This window comes from Protopterus annectens, chromosome 10.part0 (genome assembly GCF_019279795.1).
Source record: "Protopterus annectens isolate FY-2018-M chromosome 10.part0, PAN1.0, whole genome shotgun sequence".
Lineage (NCBI taxonomy): Eukaryota > Metazoa > Chordata > Ceratodontiformes > Protopteridae > Protopterus > Protopterus annectens.
Window position 1 is genome coordinate 899,566,508 of NC_056744.1, and position 26,922 is coordinate 899,593,429.

The window sequence follows — 26,922 nt, forward strand, 5'->3', positions numbered from 1 at the left end:
TATATTTATTTATTGTTGCTCACCATACCAAGTGATTTTTAAGATGTTGCCATTATATCAAATATTACATATTTGTTAAGTGTCTATTATTTTATGGTTAATGTAGCTAGTCGCTGTGCTTTGTATAGATATGAGGAACTTATCTGCAATTGAGAACTGCAGCTTTAAATGTGATTTTAATGTTTTACTCTAGGTTGTTTAAATTGATTAATATTTTTTTTTTAAATTGATTTGTTTAATTACATAAGGATTTTGAGTATAAATATGATGAATTTGTTTGATTGATGTAACCTGATGAAGCGCGCCATAGGGGTGCGTGAAAGCGCTTGTTCTCATTAAAATTGTTTTTATTCAGCATCGTGGTGATTCCTTACAACTTATTTTCATTCCTGGGAGCAAGCTTGAACACAACTTCCCAGATGGCTTACCTCACACCAGAGAAACAAGTTTGACCGTCTACTTTAAACTACTGGTCACAAATACCCAGCTATCTGCAAGGAAAATCCTGCAAGCCCTTGGGGTTCATGACCTCTTGCTTTCTACTAATTCCATATGCAAGACTGCATATGAGGGAAACTACAATGGTATCTAAAAAGCCTATGGTGTCAACATTCTCAGGACCTGGAATCAATGATGCCTATCATTCCTTGTATGAGTTCCTTTGGTGGGCAGAGGCCTGCCACCACAACAAGGGACTGCCATTCGCTCTACCCCCTGCCGCCCAAACCCTAACAACAGACGCATCAGACTATGCATGGGGGGAGCTCACTTGGCAGGGCAGTGCATTCAGGGCAAATAGAATCAGAGTCAAATGCACCTGCATATCAGTCAAAAAGAAATGTTAGTTGTACAGACAGCCTTCAAGGACCACATTCTTCCAGGACAATTATTGGTAAAGACAGACAAACACCACTGTTATGTGGTACATAAGCAAGCAGGGGGGAACCCATTCGTACCCTCTCTGCAGATTACCCATGGCTCTGTGGAACACAGCCTTGAGCTACCAAGTGCACCTACAAGCTCAATTCCTGCCAGGCAAGCTAAATTCACTGGCAGACGACCTAAGCAGAAATCTCATGGACCCATACGAGTGGAAACTGAAACCAAAGATATTCAACGTTTTGAGGAACAAATGGGGGAACCCAGAGATGGACCTGTTTGCCTCCCCTCAGAACTACCAATTGGACAAATTCTGCACAAGTACTCCCCACAGACAAGCTTGGAAAGTGGATGCCCTGTCCTTCACCTGGGAAAGCCTCTCAGTTTATGCCTATCCCCCTCTGCCTCTCCTCTCGAAAGTTCTGCTAAAGATCAAACAGGACAAACCAAGGAGAATACTGATTGCATCAGAATGGCCATGCCAGCACTGGTACCCCCTCTTGCATAGTATGTCACTGCTGGAACCATGGCACCTGCCTCAGAGCCCTTCCCTGCTGTCCCAGCAGGAGGGCCAGATTCTGCAACCCCAGCTTTAAACCCTGAACCTTGCAGGCAGGCTAATTCCCTGAACTTTCCATTAGCATCCCTCAGTAAGCAGGTGCTAGATGTCAATTTTGGAGGCAGGAGGCCTAGTGCTAGAAAATCCTATGCTGAAAAGTGGAAGAGATACAGTTCCTGGAGTCAAACTCTGGGTATGGGCACAACAGTGCCCAGTTTACCGCATATTCTTTAATACTTAACAGAGTTGCTCCACAAGGGCCTTTCCTTCTCATCAATTAAAATTCATGCCTCAGCCATTTCAGCACATTATAATACTGAGCCACCCCTCTTCTCTCACTCCCTGCTGAAACAATTCCTCAGAGGGGCCAAAAATTTAAGACCACCTAGGAGAGCCCCTACTCCAGCCTGGGACCTTAACTTTGTATTGGAAAAGCTCACTCTACCTCCTTTTGAGCCAGCTGCAACTGCAGACTTGAAATTCCTTTCTTGGAAAACAGCCTTCCTTCTAGTCATCACTTCAGCAAGAAGAGTGTCTGAATTACAGGCCCTCATGGCAGTGGAGCCCTTCATCATCTTCCATGCAGACAGGGTGTTCCTCAGGACCAACCCTTCCTTTATGCCCAAGGTTGTATCCAGTGTGGCCCTTAATCAGTCCATTCATTTGCCAAACTTTTTTCCTAATCCACAGAACAAAGGAGAGCAAATACTGCACTCTTTGGACATGCACAGACAACCTGGATTTTATTTAGACAGGACTAAGCCTCTCAGAAAAACTGAACAGTTGCTAGTTGCCTTTGCTGCAGGGACAGAGGAGAAGGCCATTTCAAAGCAAACCATTTCTAAATGGATAGGCCATTGCATTCATTTCTGTTGTAAGCACCATGGAAAACCTACCCCACAGGGGGATAAGATCACATTCCACCAGGGCTGCATCTACCTCTACAGCCTTTCTCAGAGGTGTCCCTACCAGGTACATTCTAGAAGCTGCTACATGGAGCTCTGTATATACCTTCACCAAGCATTACCACTTGGCTATTTTTTCTAAATCCAGAGCTGGTTTTGCCACTGCAGTCTTGCAGGGCTTAATAGCTGGTCATAATGCTCTCTAACTTCCTCCTCCCTTCCTTAGCTTTGGGAATCTACCCAAATGTGTAATGACTGCAACAGTGAAACACGAAGAACATAGTACAGTTGTGTACACTTACCATAAATATAGATGTTTGAGTGTATTCACTGTTGCAGTCCTGGTTACCCTCCCTCCAGCCCCCTGACGTCTCCTGGCTATACCTTTCTTCTTGTTTAGTGTATTTCGGCTTTCTGGTGTATTTGCTTTTTGTTGGAGGTGTAACCTTATATATAATTGCTTCCCATTTTGGGGGCACCTGACATCTGGGGCAAGAAAAACTGATGTAATGGCCTCAGCTGCATGCTTTATACCCCTGACGTCATGGAAGAAGAGACAGCATCCGACGCAGGGATCCAAGACTTTGATATTCAGGCCGGCTGAGGGCTACCTGCAGGCAGATAACCCAAATGTAATGACTGCAACAGTGGATACACTCTAACATCTACATTTATGGTAAGTGTACACAACTGTACTTTTCAAAAGTAACTATTGCTCGCTGGATTCCACAATGCATTGGCCAGGCTTATTCAGATAGAGTTTTGTCTCTACCAGGAAAAGTGAAGGCTTATTCAACCCGATCTATGGCTACTTCAGCAGCCTTTTGGTCTAGGGTCTCTTTGGATGATATTTGTTCAGATGCTACTTGGGCCTCATCTCACACCTTTATTTCTCATTATAAACTTGATTTGGTCTCTAGGAGTAGAGCATCTTTTGGCTCTGTTGTGCTCCAGAATATCCTTCCATGAGGGCCTCCCAAGAGTTAGGAAGCTGGGGACTGTGTCCCACAGGTTGAAGAACAAATGAAGTAAATTACTTCAGATAAAGAATTTATGTACTCAACATAACATTCCATCTGAGTAGTTCTACTTCATTTGTCTTCAGCTGCCCCCCCCCTTCCCCCTAACCTTATCCATTGGGATATGACATGTCTCTTGTACCAGACGGTTATCGTTGGGATCTTTGGTTCTGTCAGGGTTAAAGTTCTTTTGTGACATTTTGTGCTGGAGGATAAGGTGTCATTGGGTCGGGTGTCTGATACCTGTTAGGCAGCAAACTCGATCTGAAGGGAGACATGGGACATTATGGGTAAGGGGAGGTGCATGGAGCTGGAAATGTGGCTGTGTCAGATCTGATGTGGATTAGAGGACCCACAGGTTGAAGACAAATGAAGTATAACTACTCAGATGAAACATTATGGTGAGTACATAACTTCTTTAACTGGCAAATCATGGAGAATTGAAGTCACTAAATAATGACATACATTTGAGTTTCAGACCTCATATCCTCCAGAAAATGTATGCTAACACAAATCTTGTTGTTCTGGCAACTTTCTAAATTTATTAAAAACAATATTTAAAATCTGTCCCTATTTTTGGGCCTTTAACACCCCATTATTATAGGTTTTGTCCAGATTTCTTATGTTAAGAGGTTGAAAGGTATGTCCCTGTGTCTCCTTTTTTTCTGTGTATAGTCACTTTATTGAGAGAAAAATTATATGTCCCTAATTTTGGGGGTTTCAGAAAGAGTAGGCTCTCTCTCTTTGGGGAGTAAGAAAGTCCTGATGTAATTAGCACCTAGGTTGCTGTTTCTCTGAGGGTTCAGGCCACAGTAGCCTTGATGCATGTGTGGAGGGGAGCCAGGGACTTTTGGAGACTGTGGCTGACTGTTGCATCTTGGGATATAACCCAAATAGCTACAGTTAGGTAAGTGCAACTGTACTAATTATTATATGAACAGCTCTAGACCCTTGTTGTTTTCTTGGCTTCTGGCTTTTAGTTTTTGTTTTTGAAAAGTGCTTGAAACACCATCTAGCCCCACAGACTCTGCATTACTGAAAGAGGAGGTATGCTCTTGAATGTGCAATATTGTATTGTGGATTTTTAAACCATGTTTCAGTAATGACAAAATACCAACATTCTCTAAGCAGAGAAAGCTAAGTCGCACATTTTTATAGCTGAAGCTTTTCTGGAATTGGGCAAAGCTATTTTCAGCTATGATTTATATAAATATATAGTTATATTTAATATAGATTTGCTATCAAAATGTGGAAAATCAAAACAGTTTTCCACCTTTTGATCAAATCTGTTTTTTGAATTTGGTGATACAGAATTACCAAAATGTCGGAAATGGTAACCACTTGAATCGACATTCAAACACCAGAAGTCCTAATGTCAAAATACTGTATCCCCCCCACACCCCCCTGCATATTTTATATTCCAATTCCGAGATCGCACTGCAATGAGGAAAAGTATAAATTTCGTGATCCCCCACTGTAGTGAGATCTGTTATCAGAACGTTGATCCCACATTAGCAAATGCACATTGCCATTCACTAATGAGGAGTCAAACATTTCTAGATCAGCATTGCAGAAACTGGAAAAGATGCATTTGACTATCCCAGTTTCACCCAAGTGCCATTCCACATTTTGATAGTAAACGGATATATAATATACACACACGCATGTATGTATAGATGCATAGATGTGTGTATATGTATATACGTGTGTGTGTGTGTGTGTGTATATATATATATATATATATATATATATATATATATATATATATATATATATATATATACACACACACAAACACACACAATTTAAAGATGATGAAAAAAACACCATGAAAATTTAAAATGTCCCATTTAGTACTTGTTCTTTCTGGGGATAAATGTGAAGCCTGTTAGCTACAAAGCAGTCTGGCTAATTGGATGTCTCGTGGTAAGTAGTCAGGCACCAATTCCCCTACTCAGTGTCCTTGACCACTGATTGAAGGAAAATTTGATATTGAAGTGCCACCCATAATTTCACTAAGCAGATGTATTTTTTTTTCTCTTGCCTGCTAGGATGTTCAATAAACCCACCATTGTCTGTTGAATATCTAAGATGGGGGGGCATTCTTAAATTGCTCACTCCAACATAAACAATGACCATGTAATAATTAGCCTTAATTCTTTGTAATCTAGTGAGATGTCCATAATTTTGACCCCCAAACATGCATTAAAGGTATGTATCTGTTTACCCACCATGCCGTCATCAAGTACAAGGACATTTTTGGGTCTGCCAGGTTGTGGTGATTTCCTTATGGTCTTCCAGGTCTGGCTTGGATCAGTGAAATCACCAGTTATTTTGATAAGGACTCCTTTTTTGCTGCAGTATGTGGACTGAGCGTCAGTTTTGCACGAACCATAATGTGAAGTTGATAAAAAGCTCCATTGTGAAATTGTTGCCCTTCCACTGTAGGATTCTTACATGTGTTGCTTAACATTGTTGTCAGTTTTAGTATGTACACATCATTTTTATTACATTTTTTGCAGGTTGGCATCACTTTATTTACAGTGTCTCACAGGAAGTCTCTTTGGAAACATCATGAGGTATGTTGACTTATTAATCAACTTCATTTATTATTGTGGTATAAAATATGATAATCAAAGTTCCTTCTTAATGTGTGCTGTTTTATGTTAATTTGTTTTCATTCATTTTTATGGTTACTGAACATTATTACCAGACACTTTTGTTAAGTGGTGGGACAGCCATTTTACATAACTGTCAAAAATACAGTTTTATGACCAGTTGTACTGTTGATAACCCTCTTTCTCGCCAGGCTACAGATGAGTGTCAGCAGTTACCTGAACACTTCTCAAAATAAGTGCACTGGATTATTGAGTAGTGCTAGGCTTAGCTGCAGATATTAGAACTGGCTACTGTACTCTGGTTCCAAAAAATTGATGTATGGTCAGTGAGAGAGAGAGATAATTTTTGATAGACTGTTGTCCTTCTGCTTAGAAACTGCTGAAGTTGTTTTGCAGGGATTCATCTTTGAACAACTTAACTTCACTGTGTAGTCTAGTTATAGAAGATCCTGGGCTGTACTTTAACACAAAATGTGTTGTTTCCAGACATGTATTCATATTTCCCCACATACCAAATTCCAGTAGCATTCTAGCTGTTATCAGTTTGAATATTAATTGCAACCAGAGCATGTGCTGCTACTTTGTCTCTTACAAACCAGATATTTAAGTGTGTGTACCCCAAGACTTGGTATGGATAGAGGTTTGTGAGAAGAGTGCTGTTGGTGGCAGGTGTGTTGCTGTATAAAGGCCTTCTGAAGCGCTTGCTCATACCTGATGACAAGTTAGTGGTGATCGCTCTCATCCCTTTCAGTAGCCCTGACTTGGAATTGGGAATGGTTGCAGGTATTAAGCTAATTTTCAGACTCTGAGAAGTCTCCCTACATGTAGTGAAGATTTCCTATACTGGGGCTGAGCTAGACACTCTCCTATGTCATTCTTCCTTCCCCTAGAAAGTACTCCAAAACCAGTATTTCTGGGTAGTTCTGCAAAAGTGGCTCATAGTTCTTATTGGAACTGATGCTAGTCATGGTTTATTTTGGTGCACATACATAGGATTTTGCCATAAGTGATGCTTTCACTGGTAGAAATCATCATTCCGTCCTGGAACTGCTTTTTGTTTTGTACCTTTGCTTCCACTCCTTGGACTGATGGGCATTTTCTACTGTCCTGTAGGTATAATTGGTGTTTAATCCACCAGTTCCTTCTTGGCCTTTCATGGTGAATGTGTCAATTTTTGGGTTGGGATTTTGTTTCAGGGCAGTCCTGGTCCAGAGGGTGCAGAACACCTGTGAGAAGTACTTGAACATTAACCTGCTGGTGTTGATGGCTCTGTTGATAGCTATGCAGCCCCTGGAGTTCATTGCAAAGTTCAGAACTTTCATGGTAAGATCAGATAACCAAGCAGTTGTTTGATATCAGAACAAGGAGGTTACACAATTTTACTCAGTCTACTAGGAAGTACAAGTTTAGAAGTCAGTTAGCAACTGAGGAATTTTCCTAGTTAGTCTGCATTTCAGGAAATCCGATATTGTGTATAATATGCTAAGGTACACCATATGTTCTGCTAGATCTGCATCTCCATCTCAGAAGAGGTTATATGATCATCCAGAATTGGGGTAACCAAAGGTACTCCATGTCCATTTTAAACTTAGTAAAACACTTGAGATTTTGCATGGTACAGATATGACTGCATGCCAGGGATGATGTGAGGCAAAGGTGTAAAGGAGAAATGCCTAACAATCTCTAGGCATGTGGTAATTGCCACACACAATGTACTTGGGATCCTGTTATCGTCACATAATTTATTAACGAGTTTTCTCAAATTTGCATCATCAGGTCTCTTCCCCCATACTCCACAGGTTCAGTAGTAAACTATCTAAACTTGCTAATTTTGCACAGTTAGAATGTTTATTTCTCCCTTTCTAAAGAGTTGCTTCAGTTCCCTTGCTTGTTCCCTCTTTAAAAAGTGTATCCTGTTTAATTCTGTTTGCTTCCAAATCCAGCTCCCTAGAGTATAGCTCTTAACAGAATGCTTTAAAAATCAGTAAAACTGATGTCATCTCTCCCAAGTGTGCCTGACTTGTCCCTGATGCTAAAAAAATTATTCTTGCCTGCGAAGGTCTCTAATGCCTTTGGGGAGCTGCCATTGAAATAACCTTTCAGAAGCTATCAGTAAATTTTCACAAAGCTAACGTGTACTTGTCCCTGCCCCTTTCACATCTCATTTGAATCTTTCTTTATCCTGTCTCTAAATTTGCTGTTCAGTGTGTTCCACTGCATGACAGTATCACCAGATAAGGACTGTAGCTTCTCTACCATATCCTCCTTGCTCTTTGCCTTAAACATGTGCCTCTGAAGCAAGCAGGAGCAAAAGCATCACTGCCTAAATAATTGATTTGAATTGTTCCATGCAAGTCAAGTGAAACAGGGTTATGGTGCTATGAGAAAATAGTAGGTCCTGTAGAATGCCATGTTATATAGCCAAATTCTTACCCAGTGCAAACATTGTTAAATGGTGGACCATGTAGGATAGTATTGTGAATAAAGTATACTGTCATGTGTAACTTTAAACATTTCAACTAGACTTACTTTTTTACAGTATAGCGCATAAAATCTTTCTGCTATTGACAGTTGAATTCCACTTGGTCCAGAGTCAGTATCGCACATCACTCTCCTGAGAGTAGCTGATTCTAGTCAGTCAGTCACATCTCCTTCTCCGTAATACCTTTCCCCTTGATATATGAAGCAGTTCTCAGCTTATTAAGAAACTCCTAGAATGGATAAATTGTTAGAGAGTAAAAATCTAAGCAAATTTCTGTATAGATTTAACTAATGAGCAAAGGCAGTATATAGGATATGCTCTAAATCCAAAGATAGTCATTTTAATTTTTAGAGACAGCGAAACACTGCTCCTAGGAGATATACAGCTACTTGTTACATTACCTGCTTTGTAAAATAAACTGTAGAATCAGTATACCATGTCCCACGTTTGTGTAGTTTTTTTTTATATGTTGTCTTTTGGTTCAGCAAGATCCAATGTCTTTACTATAAGTACAAAGCTTCATTCTGTTAAGCATAACCCCCAACATTCACTTGCGACCACATAATCCTTAGATAACAAAATTCATCCATTACTAAGTCTTAGTCTTACTAAGTCTTTGAGTAACAGAGCTCAGACATAAATCCTGAGTTAGTGATTAGCTATCTGTGATGTCTGTGCCCTATGCTATCTTATTTAAGCTCCTGCTCAGACTGCAAACGCATCTTATTCAACATGTTCACTGTCTACCATATAGATTCATTACTGTCCTGGCTTTAACTTCTACTGCGGAGTATTAAAACTTCAAGAAACCATCCAGATAATCTCCAAATGCCTTACTGGTACTGAGTAACGGTTTGCCTTCGCAGCAGCTACTGTTCAGCTCCTATTCATCAGAATGTTTAGCACCCTTAATTACTTTTGAGTAAGAATAAAGGGTCCAACACACATTTCTGTTTTGTGCTGTTCATCTCATATTGCTGTCTGCTGTAATGAACTAGATTTCTCCAGGCTGAAACATGTGCTTGTTGCTTATTATATTCCTGTGCAGATCTCAGTGTTTCTTCAGGATCCATGTAAGTTTTTACTGTCTGTGGATAAAACACTTTAAACACCACTGGGTAAAACCATTCAGAACATAGTGCTTTCACCTTGCCATGCTTGATTGTCAGAAGGAACGCATGTATTTTCATCTGGGTAGTAGCTGAATAGTCTTGATCATCAAAAATTCTGGAGTCTCCACATTTCACATGTCTACCTGCTTTCAGTAGTTTAGGTAATAGTGCTTACTTTTTCTCAGAGGAACCAAAAACTAAAATTGAAGTGAGTCTAGGAGTCTGTTTGTATCCCTGGCATATCAGACCCAGTGTACTGTGAACTCTCTTCAGCTTCTGGTGCAAGGAGCTGTAATGTCATAAGAGCCCTAAGATTCCATAAACCAGACAAATGGTATAAATACGACTTCAGGCCTCACCTGAAAGAGAGGCTACTAGCTTAGTGGGACTAACCTGGTCAAAAGAGGGACATGCGGACATATATGATGGTAACTAACTGCGCATATTAGAGGCAGGAAGGATGGTGGTCTTTAGTACCCTGCCTTCACCAAGAATTATGTCTAGGTACACAATCAAGATAGCTGGCTTTAACAATTGATAAAGTAGCTAGTGTCATTCTTAGGGGTTCTAGTGTGTGTTGGTCTGAGATGTCATGGCAGATGAGACTTGCTGCTTCCCCAGGAATGGCTTACACCTCTCATGCTGTGGATTCAGCATACTGGCTAAGGCATTTGCTGCCTCCATGGGACCATTTGTAAGCAGAGTCCCTCTACTGGCCATTCCTACATATACTGAAATCTGGGCAACTTGGTGGTGGTATTCACTGCTAGGAGTCTAACTTGAACAATGCAACAACTTGAGGCCATCCTACAACTTGATCACATCAATTTTTCTGTAGTTACCAGGATATGATTTCAGTGCAATGACAGCACTGCAAGGTTTAGCACCTGCCCCACCTTCAGGCCTGGGTAAAGGTATGAAACTGTTTATATTTGTCATAAACACCATCCCCTTGTGTCAAATTATCCACAACCTTAACATGGAGATTCAAATCTCCCTTTGCAAATCTGACCAATTCCTTGCTAGCTGAGATTCACATCAGTATCCCACAAAGATCATAAAAATTACCCTAATGCCATTGAGGATTTAAATATCAAACCAAAGACCTCCTTGCTAGAGGGTTTCAATTACCCAGTCATTGATTGGCACACTTGCACCTTTAAAATGGGTATGTTCAGCATTCCGTAGACTTTTGTTCCATTGCACTAGAGCACTTTGTAAAACTACCTAATTGAGTTTGCAGTATCCTTGACCTGGCCCTTAACCTAGCCCTTGTCTGTACCCCAGCCCACATCATTCCTGGTTAAATCTGACAACAAATCTCTCTTGTCTATAGGGACTTCCCCAGGTTAAACGTTTCATTTTCTAGAAGACCTGTGCAAAACTCTGAACCCCCCACAAATGGGCCGAACTGAGAGGGCTGCTGCATTCACTTCCAGTTTTTATCATCACCTAAACATCTGCATAGAAAAGAGTGTACCCATCCACTCTAGATATAATAAATTCAAGATTAAATTTCTGGTGAAGCTCCAGAATTAATAAAATGTATAACAAAAGAAGGAAAATAATGAAAAGTTGTAAGAAATTTGCATTCCCTCTGTCTGAAGACCACACTGAAACATGCCAGCAAGAAATTTAAAAACACTGTTACAATTGCACAACAACAATTGCAAAGCAATGTATGAAGTTATGGTCTCTGCAGGCACCAAAGGAAGCTGCATGTATTTCTTCAATTATGTTAGGAAATTAATAACTAATGATCAACAGTCCATTGAGCTTGCACATATCACACTTTCTGATTCCAAGGATATAGCAAATATATTATCAGATAATTGTAGTGCTAATTTTACCCCACCTACCCACATTGTTGCCTGTACTATTCCTGAAACATTAGTTTAGTTTTCCATGAAATCACAATGGGACTTAGAATCCCTTTCAGAGGCTAAAAATAATGCTTCTATGGGACCAGATAGCATATCAGTTTGCATTCTCATCAGTACAAATTATACACAGTCCAAAACTGTCCAGCGTTTGCCTAGCCATAAAGTTTTTACCTGATGTCTGGAGAAGTCACTTTGACTTTGTAGGCCCAGGCCCGTAGCTCTTACAAGCCTTCTATGTAACTCAGTAGAGTGTTTCATAACAGGACTCGTGCAGGCTTAGGAAACTTAACTGATCTAGACCCAACTCAGTGTGGCTCTGTGAAGGGCAGAACCTTTCTCTTAAACCTAGTAAAATTCTTTGAAAAGGTTACAGAAGCTGTGGACAGTGGTCACTATGTTAGGCTGCTCATCTTGACCTGGCCAAGGCTTTTAACACTATCCCTCATGCTGGTGTTATTGAAAAATTAGGCAAACGTAAAGTAAATCCCCTGTGTTGCTCACTGGTTTGCAGGCTGGCTGTCCAACAGATCTTAAGTAGTGAGACTTTCTGGTATACCCTCTGAGTATAAAATTGTAACTAGTGGGGTACCACAGAGATCAAGGTAGAGCAAGTTGCCTCCACAAAAAGACCTGTCACTAGTAGAACCCCCCCCAGTGTTCTGTACTTTGGGACATCTCTTGTTTGGCATCTACTTTTCTGAAGTAAAAAGACAATACCAAAGGGCTGTGTCTGACTAAGTTTGCAGATGACTGCAAGCTAAGAGGAATCATTGAATATGACTTACACTTCCTGCAGGACGGTTTGTCCCAAATAAATAACTGGCACCAAAATTATGGACTGAAACTAAATGCCAACAAATGAATTATTGTATCCTTTGGGAAGTTCTCTGTCCCAGGGAACTACAACATTAACAATACGGCCCTAAGAGTTGACCCAGTTGCTCAGGAGTTAGGAACTTATGACTTAACTTTAACCACCATTTGTTTATTGTTGTAAGAAAGTCCTTCCATATTGTACAGCTTATAAACAAAGGTATTGTGTCTATATCTAGGGGTATTGTTATCCCCCCTTTACTCAGCCCTCATTAAGCCATTCATTGAGTATAATGCCTTCCTTGGCATGCATCTCCCCATAGCCATGCAACAACTGGAATGCCCACAGAGATATCTTATTAAAATGATACAAGGCCTAAACAACATGTCCTGCATTGACCGACTCAAAGCTCTGTCACTATACTCAGTACTACAGACAGCTAAGTGGTGACCTGTGTCTGGCATGCAAGGCATCCTCCAATGCAGTACTGATGGATTTACTGCACATCATCAAGTCAAATGACATCAGAAGTACTTGGTCTAGGTAGCATCAGCAGAATGGTTTGGTGGGACAGGTATATTTCACAGAGGATACTGTTGTTCTGGAAGACTCCCCATTCACATAAAACAAAGGTCATTCCTGTCCATATTCACGTACAACTTGGATCTATGGTTGGGAAACAGGAAATGTACCCCAGGACTGCCAGCTGTACTGCTAATGGACAGAGGCAGCTCTTAAATGTTTTATTCCATGCATGGGTCCCCTCAAATTATCTATATATGATCCCACTTATTCTCATCAGGGATAATGTATAATTATCGACCATGGGATAGGAAAGGCCAATCTCTAAACAAATGGGCTAGGTTAATTTGAACACAAAAGGGAAATTGGCTATACTTAAAATGACCCACAAAGACAGCCTGGTACTTACCTGTGAACCTGTCAGTGCTGGATCCTCTCCTGTTTGGCCTTTGTTTTGCAGAAATCCAGGCCAGTATCCCTGAAGTGTGGTTGACCAAGTTGCTGATGCCTGCTAGCTGGCACTGTTACCTGCTCATCCACTGATACTTAACTGTTCCAACAAGGACTGGAATATTCAAATATCTGGTGTACTGAAAATGGTCTTAAGCTAAATGCAAAAAAAAAAAAAGAAAGTGCAGCACAGCTGTTTTCAGCCATAAAAAAACTGCCCCCACCTCATATTTTATACATAGTACTTCTTTTGAGGCAGATAGTAATAAGAGACCTGGCTACTTGTGTGGACAGTTCAAACTCTTTCGACCATCTTGTTTCCAACACAGTCAAAAAGTTCTTCTATCTGGCCCAGTTAATTTCTAAAAGAACATCTTCAAGATCCATAGAAGTCATCCTAACAGTTTTCCTTTATCTGACCAATCATCGAATACACTGCCTCCTTTGTTATGTACAAATCCATGCATATCACTTAACTGGGGAGGTTGCAATGATTTTTTTCCCAAGATGATGAAAGATCTTAAATCCTTCAGTTATCCCAATAACTTAGCACAACTCTCCGTATACACTGTAGCTGAACGGTGCTCTAAGTTGATGTGCATTTCTCATTTCAAGTCATGAAAAACCTAGTCCTGCTTATTTTTTTTAATTTTTTTTCCAAAACCACTGGATCTACAAATACCTGTACTAGGAACCTAAATCAACAGTTAAAGACTCACTGGAGGGAGAAGTTCCTAACTCGGCATATTCCCAGCCTGTGGAATAAATTACCACTACAGGTCCAGCAAGCTATACAGCCTTTAAGGCTAGTTGCATTAGATGGTTAGACACAGATTTGCACCAGTGTTAACGTATATGGCCCTGCTCTATTTTGGAAGTGAATACTGCTGAGTATTTGTCAAGGGTGGCAAGAACTTTTTAGTGCTTTCTTAAAGGTGTATATAACTAGGTATCCTATGGTTCCTGTGTTCCTTCATCTCGCAGTCCATCCACTTTGTCGGAACTTGCTTAACAAATTGAGTATATTTACCCCATGTACTGGTTCTAGTAAGACCTGGTATTTATAATTTCTTCTAGCACTGCCTTCATAACCCAGCACACATATTAGTGTGTTGTGTGCCATCTTTAGTTAATCAAGAGTTAAACACAATTAAATGAACAGCAGATGTTCAACTAATCCAACTCCCTAGATCTCCCAGTCAAAATCAGTCCTTCAATTATGTGGTCATTATGTGGACTTGATTCAATATGTGTAGCCAAACTTTGGAATTCTCTGCCCCCCCCCCCCCTGCCAGATCTAAGAACAGAAACTAATCGTAAACTCTTCTTGAAATAGGTGATGTATTTAACCTCCAGCTAGGAATGCAATCAAACTAGAGCATATATTTCACTTTACCTGCTTCAGATACTTTCCATTTGCCAACATTTCATTCCTACATAATAGTAGTCTTTCCTTTAAATAGTAACACTCCATGTGTCAGTTCTGTCTATATTGACTTCTCTAGCAATTGCATTCTGTTAATTTTTATTACTCTTACATACTTAACATTAAGCTAAAGAGATCAGATGAAGTTTCCTATCATGCAATCTGTTTTCATTCTGTATTGCTCTGTGGGTTGGTGTGTACACTTGAAGTATAAATTTTACTGAAACTATTACTTCTAAGTACAATCCTGATTTTTTTCTGACAAGTGCATTATAACTGACTTCTGCATAATTCCACAATGTTTTTAATCTGCTCTAAGATGTAGTAATACAAATATGTAACTTTCAATGTCATTTGGAGCTTTTCCCTTGAACCCATGCTGAAAAAAGCCACCAGTTGATACTGACTATCCCTATTAAAGGAAGATATGTAGATAAATACTTCTAGTCCACTAATAACACAAGTGACAACTAATGGAAGAATGATATGTAGACTACCATTTAGTCGCAGCTACTCAGTTAGCTGAAATGTTCTTTTATTCCATCACTGAAATGAAAAAAAAACTTGACATCTTGGTTAAACACCTTTAAGGGACCATAAAATGTGAGCCCATAATTCAGATATGCTTAAAGAGTATTAGCTACCATGATGGTAACCAATGAACTCGATTTGTTAATCTGAAGTACACAAGGAAGAAAATAGCAAAAAACATTAACATTCCATAGTCGGCTACTACATACAAGACTGAATTCATTTAAAAAGATACTGCCAATTTAATTCTAAGTTTAATCTTTTGGGCTACAGGGTTCTGTATCTAGAAATCTTTCTTGCTTTTCAAAGAGCTACGTGACAAAGAATTGTAAAGCACTAGCATCACTATTCTATGATTGCTAGACATGGCTTGCAAAGATTTTCTTCATATGTTAACATCCCAAAGTGTTCCTGAGCCTAACATTTCACAGCTTGTGTGGTGTGACCATTGTATATGAACAGGGAACACATGAGCAGTTATTGTCATGTCATAGTAAAAGTTATAATAAAAAAATACTGCGTTTGTCGTAGAACAAGTTTAAAAAAAAGTCTTCACCTTAAAATTCTGTGATTATAATGTAGTAAATCTCCTTTACAGATATGTAGACATATCTTTCATCACCCACATGAAATAATGCCTTTTTCTGCCAGAAAGTTCTTTCTGCGGGCAAATCTTAAAATGCTAAATTTAAAGACCTTTTATTTGAAAATTAGAGCATTTTGAAATAGGAGTTCTTAAGTCATTATTTGTCTGTAATGTTTGCCACTTTTATAAATATCTTAATATGTTTTTAAGATTTGTGTAAATTTGCAAAGCCATTATTCCAAATTTCTTTCCTATTGTCTTTAAACTTTCTTGAGAAGGTAAACTACCCTTAGTATGTTTAGTTTTACAAGTTTGCGTACGAGTTAGTAGTAATGATTTTTGTAACCCCTTTCTGATAAATGCTAAATACCTTCACCCACAATAGCAATATTATCATCATCAGTAGTTGTATTTCTTTTTTTTCTCAAATTTTTCCCATAGTAATAGCTATAGTAAGTAGGGATGAGTGGGTATTTTCAGCATGCATTGGACAACAGGATAAACCTAGATGTTGTTAATGGCACCAGGTAAGATCTACTTACCAACATCTGCTTAAGTTAAAAACATGGGAACATGTCACCATGGCAGGTATTTTTAGCCATGGGTTTTCTATACCCTTTACTTGAAATGTTTGTATCAAAAATAACTATATAATCAACTTTGAAAGTGAAACAAATCATGCCATTAATATTGAGGCTTCTACATAAATCATGTGATTTCACATCATCTTTAACAATAAATAACATTGTATAGCTAACATACAAGACATTATCCAAAAAGTAGTTACTAGAAAATGGAAATCAAAGTTTAATCCAACTATACTAGAATTAGTGAATATAGTAACAAAGATAAAACAATAGGAATTGAGATCTTTAGAAAAGGGTAGAAGCAAACTACATATGAAAAAAATGGGAATTGTGGGAACAGTACATACATGGGAGGAATGGGATTTAAAAGAAGGCAGGACTTAAATGAGCGATGTAATATTTGACTGAAAACGATTGGGTAGATTGTAAGTGATGTATAATGTTTGCAACTGGGAGTGTGTCAGTATGGTTTGTGATGTAAAATGCTTGCAACTAGGATTGTGTCAGTATGGTTTGTTTTCATTTATGTAAATATATGATTGCTAATGTCATAAGTGATGGTTTAATAAAGATGTTTCTTGATTAAAAATGGCAGGAAATGAATAATTTGTGTAATGTTGCTTAGGTTATATGATATATAGCAAAATATGTGAAGTATAATGTCTGTAAACTTGAACTTCGTAATACAGTTTGATTACTTTTATATAAGTTTAAATTTGCCTGTGTCACAAGTGATAATTCAATAAAGGTGTTTAAAAAAAACATACAAGACATTAGCTACAAAAATGGAAAATGTAAAGCCATATTCAAAAAACAGCATGTGAGGGGGAAAATTTTCCCTGTTGGAGTTTGTTTTATAAATATATATATATATATATATAACGTGTGTGTGTTAAATTTGAATACATTATGAATGAGAGAAGTATGAAATGATTGTAAGAAGAGAGTGAGGACCTTCTCCTAAAATTGTCCCTAGTACTGTGATTCCCTGAGAATGTATAATGTAGGAATTCAGATTGATAACCTCTGACAGCCTAAAAAGCCATGTTCCCATTTAATTTTTTGGTGCATTCTGTAGTACATTGCAGGATGTTTTTAACTTGAGGATGTCTGTGTGTAGACCTGCATGGTGCCCTTGAAGACTTCTAGGTCTAGCCTGTTGTCCAATGAACTGACCCTATTTTGAGCCCTGTGTTTTTATCAGTCAGGGGACTATATGCCATCAGAGGGCTATTTCAAAGTATTGTGTACTACCAAGAGCCTCTTTTTGTTTAATGCAATATAATTTGTCAGTGTATTTACTGTTTGTAGCTGTTTAAAGACAAGATTCAGCCATATTTTCTCCCCTAACTTTACAGCTGGTGACATAAGTAGATAAGATCTGTTTGTTGCACCATACTCATTTGACAGTCTGCTCTCATGATCATCTAATTTTCTTTATTATACCCGAATTTCTTTACTTTTTTCTCATTTTTGGCATATTGAGCATCTGTACTGCAGAAGCTATTTGTCTTGCTCTTTCAACATTACAACCAGAAGATTATTCACTTTTAAAGTGCGTCTGTCTCACAAAGCCAAAAGAAGTCCATTACACTTCAGCTGACTCCATACTAGAAGTCAGTCCTTCATTGTGTGATAGCCAACGTTTGATCGGTTCCTTATGTGAGAGAATACATTCTTTCCCAGTTTCAAGTATTTTCAGCAAGGCAGAGGTGGAAGTTCTTGGTAGACATATTCCCCTTGGACTGGAAGGAAATCTACCTCTGTTATACATTTTATTATTTGGTCTGTTAACAAAAAATGGCAATGAAATAAAAACAGATAAATGTGCCAGCAAAACATCTCTTCAAAAATTCAAATCAGTTTTGAAGTAAATACCTATTAGAAATATAGTCCTAGTATAATCTCTTTGTAGATCAGTATCTGTATAAAATGCAATATTTTCCCCTTTTATCTGTAATTAACCCTTTATTTGTATCTGTTGATGAATCAAGTTATACTTCGAGTTTACAATGCAGAGTCATTCCATGGACCATCAGCATCTTGCCTAATATTGCCTAACACCCACTCTCACAGGGGACTAATGTCTACTGGAGAGCAGAGCAGTTCAGGCCCTGTATGGAAGGATGAATTTATAGACACTCCTCCAATTATCACTGTCTTTCTTAAAGGAAATATATCACTGTCTTTTGTGTAATGGAAGATTACATGTATTTGCTGATGGAGATCTGAAGCTTTTGAGTTGAATACATTCCACTGTATTTTGCACTCTTTGGGCTGATCTTTGAATGTAATATCTTCTTTCGTATGTACTTGTCCGAACATCTGATACAACTTGAACTCTGTCGATGCTGTCTAACTAAGAAAAGGGTCTAAATCGTAAAAACTATGCAAACTGCCTCAAACCCCTGTCCCTCCTCTTGGTGTCATACAGGCTACTGCGAGGTGGTATCTGACTGTGTCTCCCTTGCTTATAGAGCCTTAACAGGCCTTATCCTGTCAACTGACTGCACATTCGCAAGTCCAATGGGGGCGTAAGTTGCATAAGACATCTCAAATCACTTTTGCAACATAAATTAAACATGTCAGAGAGATAGATATGAATCACAGAGCATATCCCTTATTTGGAATTGCCTTCCACTCCACATAAAGCAAAGTACTTCTCTTACACAATTCAAATGTAATGTGGAAGAATGGATGGGCAACAAATTCATCCTTTCTTTAGCACCCAGTGCCCCTCATGTATTGGGTCAACATGCAAATATTCTGTTCATCTCTGAGATATGCGTTTTTAAATATAAGGACTAAAAATTTCATGGGAATGTGTATCTAGGCTTCTCAAGTTCAGTAACCTAGTGTAAGTACCTATGAGTGTTTGGGGAGTCATTTGTTTTGTACTGCATCTTTTTTGAAATATTCAGGTCTCCATGAGCTCTCATTCCACAAAGCATTCATCTTGAATGACTGTCCTCTTTGCTGCAGAGAGAGCCATCCACTAAAATTTCTTAGCGGTCTTTAGGTTTGCCTTCCTTTGTTCAGAGGTTTCCTCATCAACAGTACTGAGAGATGGTTCACAAAATGCAAACAAACTGCCCTCCGTTTTTTCCTTTACTTTGAGGGCCAGAGCTTAGCTGCTATTTCCGTGTTATATTAAGATACTATACTTTGAGTTTTTTCAAGAAAAAAAGTTCTTAGTATTTTATCTCTGATTCCACTCATATTATTGAACTTGTCACTTTAATTTTTTTTTTTTTAGCATAACACCCTCCTGGCTGTGGCCTTATTTTTAAGTGCTCTTTCTGCCAGAAACTAGAGGTTCAAGGTGTAAAGATTTTTTGTGATGACTGGTTTAACTGAAGGTCTCCCATTACTTTTGGACTCCCCTTTGAGAGACCTAGATTTGAAACTAGGCATTCTCGTGAATATTGAACCTTTCAGCAACCTATCTAAATGTGCTTGGCACAACAAGAACTTACCTTAGAGCTTTTAGGGCTGGCTAGACATAAATATCTACAATAGCTCTAGAAACAGCAAACTGGCCATGTTCTGTTAAAGCCAGAGCCTTGGTGTTCTACTTAGATGGAAGAGAGGAAGATTCATCTCTGCATTTCTTCCTTTTCACCTGATTCAGAATTCATCCTCAGAGCTGTAGCAGATATCCAACATTATTCTCCCAAACACTTACTACTGTTGTTTGAAATGTCTTTGTGCAAGTCCCATTCTGTAACAACCAGCCCCAAAGTTTGGAGTCTGCATATTTGGTTCTTCAAGTGTTAACCGTTGCCAAAGTTGGAACGTCAGAGCATGCATCTGTAATTCACTTAGTGACGAGAAAAATATTATAACAGAGCCACTTCTGCCAGGTGGAAGAGGTTTTGTATTTGTGAAAACCAGGGAGCTGGGCCCTTATTGTGCTGAAGTACCGCCTGTCCCCTTTTGGACACAGGGTTACATAATTCACTTGTCAGTTTCCATCTCTAAGCCATGATAGCTTCTCTGTGCCCTGTGAATAATAAAGATTTCACTCACATGTATTTCTAAAGTAATTGTGCAGTTTAACTCCTGTGAAAACTCCCACTGAGTGTCCACCACCATCTTTAGATTTACATTTATGTTGGGATGCTTGGTACAACTTATACTTGTGGCATTGGCTTTAGTGAAATTGCTTTTTGGAAGTCCTTGCTTCTTGTGTCGTTACCAGTAAAGTACCCTTGTGATTTACCATCCCTTTGAACTGAAGCACCATTGTTTATTGTGTCTATGGTTTGAGTTTACTTTCCACACTAATAGAAAATTTCTGTTGGTGGTTTCTGACTTTAGTTGAAACCATGCCATTCACTACCCTATCTGCATTCTAGACAGGGAGAACAAAAGAGAGTCTTGTCTTCAACAGATTAGGTTTATGGGAAGTCACATTTATGGAAAGTCACAAGGCAGCTGGTATAAGTCTTATGCTGTTGCACCTTCTGGGCTTGCTGACTGCCAATATTCCTGGTGCTTTCTGCACATCTGAAGATGGTGGTGGGTGGTGTTGGACTCTGAGGTCCCAATGGCTGCTAATTTATACACCAGTAGACATTCTGTAGAAATCACAGTGCTGTTACTAGTCCAAAAACAGTAGACAGTATCCACAGACCTTAAGGTGACTCCTTGTTTATTGCAGCCAAACCCACTGCAGGTAATGACAGTGGATGCTTCACTGGCAAAGTGGGGAGAAATGATAGTCCACTCCTGAGCAACAGAGCTGCTTATCAACCATTAGAACCTAAATGTAGGCCTTCAGGCCTTGAAGGGAATGAAGATGAAGCTGTTTTCATGGCCTTTTCATATTAGGTTTGACAGCAGGTTATCAGTAGTACATAAACAAGTAAGCTGTTCCTCATACCCTACCCCACCCAGTGGTCTGACATTAGGCCATAGAGAGAAGCAGAAGTCTGTCAACAACTTATACCTCTAGTGAAGTGAATGTGTGCTTGCTAATGTTCTGAGCTTCTCTTCCAGCCCTCTTCTGGAGATGTGGAATCAGGAGCCTTATGTGGTATACATGTTCTAAAAATTGTGCAGTCCAGAGATTGATCCACTGATTTGTTTACTTGCCAGTTTGGGAAGATGGTTATTTTACACCTTCTGCTTAGTGCAGCTGAGGAAGGGGAGTTTTTTTGTGGACAGGTTCTTCATCTTGTATCAGGTGAGGTTTCTGCATACTATCCCTCCTCATTTTGCATTTCTTCACAAAATACAAAAATGAAAAGCCAAAAGTTCTTATCACAACACCTGGTGGACAAGAACTGTGTACCATGACACCTGGTGGACAAGAACTGTGTACCATGACACCTGGTGGACAAGAACTGTGTACTGAATGTTCTCCCAGTTAAAGTGAAGAGATTCCCTCTGGTTTGGAAGGAGATAATAACCAAATGTTCATCATTCTCACTGCTACAGTAGCCTTTGTCTATTTGGGTTGCATCCTGCCTAAGATGCAACAACAAGCCAGCTTAAAATTGTGGGTCTTTCTGGCACCTACACTTTGACTGCTGATTGGCTTGCGATTGCTCTTGGAGGAAAATCAGTAGTCAGAGTGTGGACAACTTCTGTACTTTCTTGCCAGCCCAAGAGGAAATGGCTCTGAGGCTTCACAGGAGTAGCAGTCCACTTCAAGCTTTGTTTCTGGCACAAAAAAGTCCCTGTGGGAAACCCTTCCACACACAAACTATTACCTTTTTTAAGAAAATATTAATATATTTTATTTTCTGACTAAAAGCTGTATTTCTGCCTTAGGGAAAAAAAAGTGTTACCTGTCAAGGATCACAATTTTTAGATTAGAGCTTATTCAAAATGTAGAAGTAGACCTGTTAAAGATAAATGAGATAGATTAGATAAATTAGACAGATATTTTCCTTAGATTTTGTCTGGGTCTTCTTTTACCCTCAGTCACTCAGTGGACATCCCTCCCTCTTAATCAGCCTAGTGTTTTCAGTGTGTGTGTGTGTGTGTGTGTATATGTTTTCTTTAAACATACAGGTATTGTTCGGATTTGTGCCCCCCCCCCAGCTTGATGGATCCTGAATACAGCTGCCCCCATCAAATCCAGTTGTACTTTAAAAGAAAAACATGCCACAGCCTATGGTTTGTAAATCTGTTGTTGCCTTAAGCTGGCCTGCAGACCACTTACCTTTTTACTTGTCACCCTCTGGTATGAGCACACAACTGTGCATGGTACTGGTGTCCGACACATCCTCTGGTGCTGTTCAGGTACAGGAGAACCAAATATTTTAGGTATAGGAGAAGCCAAGAGAATCCCTTGCCAGATACAATACTCTCTCCCCAGATATTTTGTTCGCTAGTGTAGTTCACATTAGAAGAAACAAACTTCATCATACAACAGTCAGGGTATTACCATGTGCAGTGCTAATTTGGTTTCCTTAGCTGAGAGAATTTTAGTCAGCTAATCTCAAGACTGTGCTTGTATTCAGAATGACAGGCGACCTTCTCTACAGATCAGTCTATGGTTGGAGAATTTGATGAGGACTCTGATGCAAACGATAGTGAACAGTCAAGTCCATTCAGTCTTATTCTTTGGTAAGGTGAGCAAGTTCAAAAAACGAAGCAGATGTTCACCTTTCCACAGATGCTAGCTAGGTTTAGAAATGTATATGTTTGGAATCAGTCTGGAGTGCCACTAGAAACTGGCAGAGTTTATGATCTTATTGAAGATGAGAGTCCAAATGTTTTAGCTGTTCCTCCTCTGCTATATCAGTCTTCTTTAAACCTGCATGTAAAACCCCTTTGCCTAGTGAATCAATTCATAAAAAGGCTATGCGGAAATATAAGGTGTACTCTGATCTTGCAGCTCTCTCTTTGCTCCTTTATTTTCCAGTGTGCTTACAGTTTAAATGGCTTTGCTATATCTTTACCTGCTGAAGAGAAGTGTTATTTGAATGAGATTGTTTCTGGTATGACTCAAGTTTCAAAACTTGCTTTGAGAAGTGTCTTGGAAGATGCGGACACAAGTTCTAAAAGTACAGCCACTTCTATTGTGTTGCGAAAGTATTCTTGGTTACATAACCAGAATGTTTCTGCGGATTAAAAAATGAGATTTTGAATGCTCTTTTAAGTTTTACATTTCTGTTTGCTCCTGATTCTACCCAGATTCTCAAACAATGAGATGATGGGGTGTCTAGAATCTTAAATATTCCCAGATTCTCTCCTGTCAAGACGTCCAAATTCAAATGGCCGCACAAACAAAATTCTCAGCCTAACAAGAATAAGGGTACCAAGAGGAAATGTCAAGAGGATAATACTGTCAAATAAAATAAAAGGGGTTCCTTTCTCAAATAGTATCACTCCCCTCTAAAGAACAACTATGCTAAGACTCAGTTCCTTCCTCCTGTCCCCCCCCCCCTTCTCCGTTCTCCTTACCTGAGGCTTTTGTTCATCCCAAAAGCCAGGCAACAAATGGTCTCCGATAAATGGGTGATGAGCATAATTCAGAGATGAAACTCTTGGCAGTGGACAAAAAATACCCCTTCGTTCAGGGGAAATCCCCCTGCAAGTGCCAGTCCAGTCGTACGTTTTCTGTGGCACTCCTTCACATGTGGCAAGCAGGGGTTATAAAAAAAAGAAAATGATTTTACTTAATCTTTTGGTACCTGAAAAGGAACTGCTAGATTCGTCTTACATAAATATCTTTCTTAAAGTACCCAAATCCAAAATGCTGTCCCTGCAGATTGTCCAACCCCTTCTCCTGGATCACTGTTTTAAGGTGACTTTAGATCTGAAAGATGCTTATCATATTCTAGTTGCTCCCAGCTTCAGGATATGTCTGAGATTTGCTGTGTATTGCTCACATTGTAAGTTTTTTTGGCATTACCCTTTGGGCTATCCACTTTGCCTCAAGTATTCACAAAGTACCTGACTCCTATGTTTTTTTACTGCAGGCCCCAGGGCGTCCATACTTTTCCCCTTATTTAGAATACTTGCTGCTTGATTTATGCAGTGTCTGTTTCCAGATGCTTAGAATAATCAAGCAAGTTCTCGACCATTCTAGCTCACTTGGGGCATCCTGTTTCACACCCTCTCAAAAAATTGTCTTGACACAGGAAAAGAAATGACCTTCCCACCATAAGACAAAGTCCTGACTTATAAGAACATTTTTAGGGATTTCTTTCTCCCAAGAAACTGCTTCTACAGGAGAGTTTCTCAAAATTCTAGGCCTCTTGGCATCAGTGATCTTTATGATATCATTGGCCAGACACCACATAAGAAAGATTCAGTGGTACTTAAAAAGTTGTTGGTTACAGCACCTGCATCCCTTAGAGTTCCAGTTACCTGTGCTTGAATTTGTTAAACGAGAGTTACAGTGGTGGAGGGATCAGATGTTTTTTAATACTGGCAGTGCTCAGGCTCCTCCCATTACCCATAATCTCCCTGTAAGGATCATGTTACCTTGGATCTCATTTGCCACCCAATTGCTACAGGTATTGCCCTTGTGCCAGAGTGAGAGAAGTGAAGTCTTGGGGCTTATTTGCTGTTTTCTCTTTGAACAGACTTTCTCCTCCTCCTTTAGCCTCCCCTATATACATACATACATATATATGTACAAACATACATACACACACATATATATATATATATATATATATATATATATATATATATATATATATATATATATATATATATATGTGTGTGTGTGTATATATATATATATATATATATATATATATATGTGTGTGTGTGTCCTGTCAGGATTTAAAAAGTTTATATTTTGTGGTCACAAGTTACCTAACTCTAATGCACATACAAAATATATTCACTGCATGGAGCTGCACACCTGGATGAACAGTGCAGCATTTGTGAAGCTACTGGTCACAGGCCATTGTTAGGAGGAGAAACAAGTTAGTTTTTAAGGGGCTTATCCCTGCCTATGTAAGAAAAAGAACCCCCACCTCACTCCTCTGCTTCTTCTACTACCTTTCTCTTTCCTAGAAACCAGTTGATCATACCATAGGAGACAGAAGAAAAAGAGAAAGTAGAAAAATCTAAAGAATTGAAGAAACTGCCTCCAAATTGTTCACCTGTTCCTGCTCCCAAGATGCCTAAATCTTAGGATCCAGTCCTCATGTCGGAACTGATCCTCATCAGATCCAGTACCCCCATGTCTGCCAGAGTCTTCTTTTTTTCTTTTTTTTTTTTTTTCAGGAGCCTGTATGTCCTATAATGTGATCTTCTATTCTCCAGGAGTCATCCTTTCCTTGGATCTCTAGACCTTCCTCCACAACTTCCTCTTTCAACCCAGCTCCTTCAGGAGTCTTTGAGGCCGACATGGACAGCATAATGAGGAAATTTGTCAATCCTTATCCAGCTGGAGGTCCGTCCAGCTCTGGCCCCTGATGTAACTGGGGGCTTGACCATGTCTCCTCACCAGGTTATATTGCTCCTTCTCCTGTTCGTCCTGCTAAATTAGGGCAGTCTGATCTGAGTGCCGTCTGAGATATGTCTCTGTAATATCCAAAGGCATGGTCATCTTTAATCTGGTTGGCTTCAAACACTTCAGATTCTACAGTATCTCGGGGCTGAGTTTTGACTTCACTGCTGAATTATACACGAGTGCACTGTATGAACACGTACATAAATGGATGGAACTAGCCATACCCAACAGAACCAAGACGCTCTTCTCCAAAAATAGGAAGCCAGTCTGGTGGTTCCCTGCCATAAACAAACTCTGCAACAGAAGAAACTGATGCAGAATAAGGTGTAGTCCCAAGACTGGAAAAACTCCCTTATCTGCCTCAACAAAAAGCTGAGATCCCTCGTCAAATCCTCTAAAGCTAGCTATGAAAACAGAATTGCAGCAGATAGTAAAGATAACCACAAGGTCTTCTATAGTTATGTAAAGAATCTCCAGGGCAGTACCCAGATTTTCTCTGAGCTACTGCACAATGATACCTCCTATACCAAACCAACAGATATTGCCAATATACTGGCCGACCAGATTCAGTGCCAACTTTACCCCCCCAGGACCAATCACAACACCAGTAGATTGCCAGGCACCCAGTATTACTGCTGCACAGATTAAAACAGCACTGTCCAAGGCCAAGAATGCAGCCTCTATGGGACCTAACAATATCCCTGGCTGTGTTCTACATGAACTACAGAGTGAACTGGCACCACACCTGTGTGCCCTGTTCAGTCACAACCTCACCTCTGGCTTTGTCCCTACCGAATGGTGCACTGCTACAGTCATCCCTCTCTACAAAGGAGGAGCGACTACAGACCCTGGGAACTATTGCCCCATTAGCCTGACAAGTCTGATATGCAAAGCTATGGAACGCATCATCATGGACCTAATAAACAAGGATATATGGAATCTCCAAACTCTGGATCCCACACAGTTTGGTTTTGTGAAGGGTAGATCATGCCTTCTCAATCTGGTTGACTTCTTTGAGTCAGTCACCAGAGCTGTGGATGAAGGCAAGGTGGTTCATACAGCCTACCTTGATCTGGCCAAGGCCTTTGATAACATTCCCCACTCGGGAATCATAGAAAA

The 26,922-nt window shown here is 39.5% G+C and overlaps 1 protein-coding gene across 1 annotated transcript in view; it reads left to right on the forward strand.

Annotated features, from left to right (window-relative positions):
• The window catches only part of ABCD3 (ATP binding cassette subfamily D member 3), a 1,370,685-nt gene that overhangs the window by 1,324,069 nt on the left and 19,694 nt on the right, over window positions 1–26,922 (forward strand). The window contains exon 27 of the mRNA XM_044085690.1: window positions 5,885–5,941. Coding sequence (XP_043941625.1) covers window positions 5,885–5,941 — 57 coding nt within the window. The remainder of the gene's footprint in view (window positions 1–5,884; window positions 5,942–26,922) is intronic.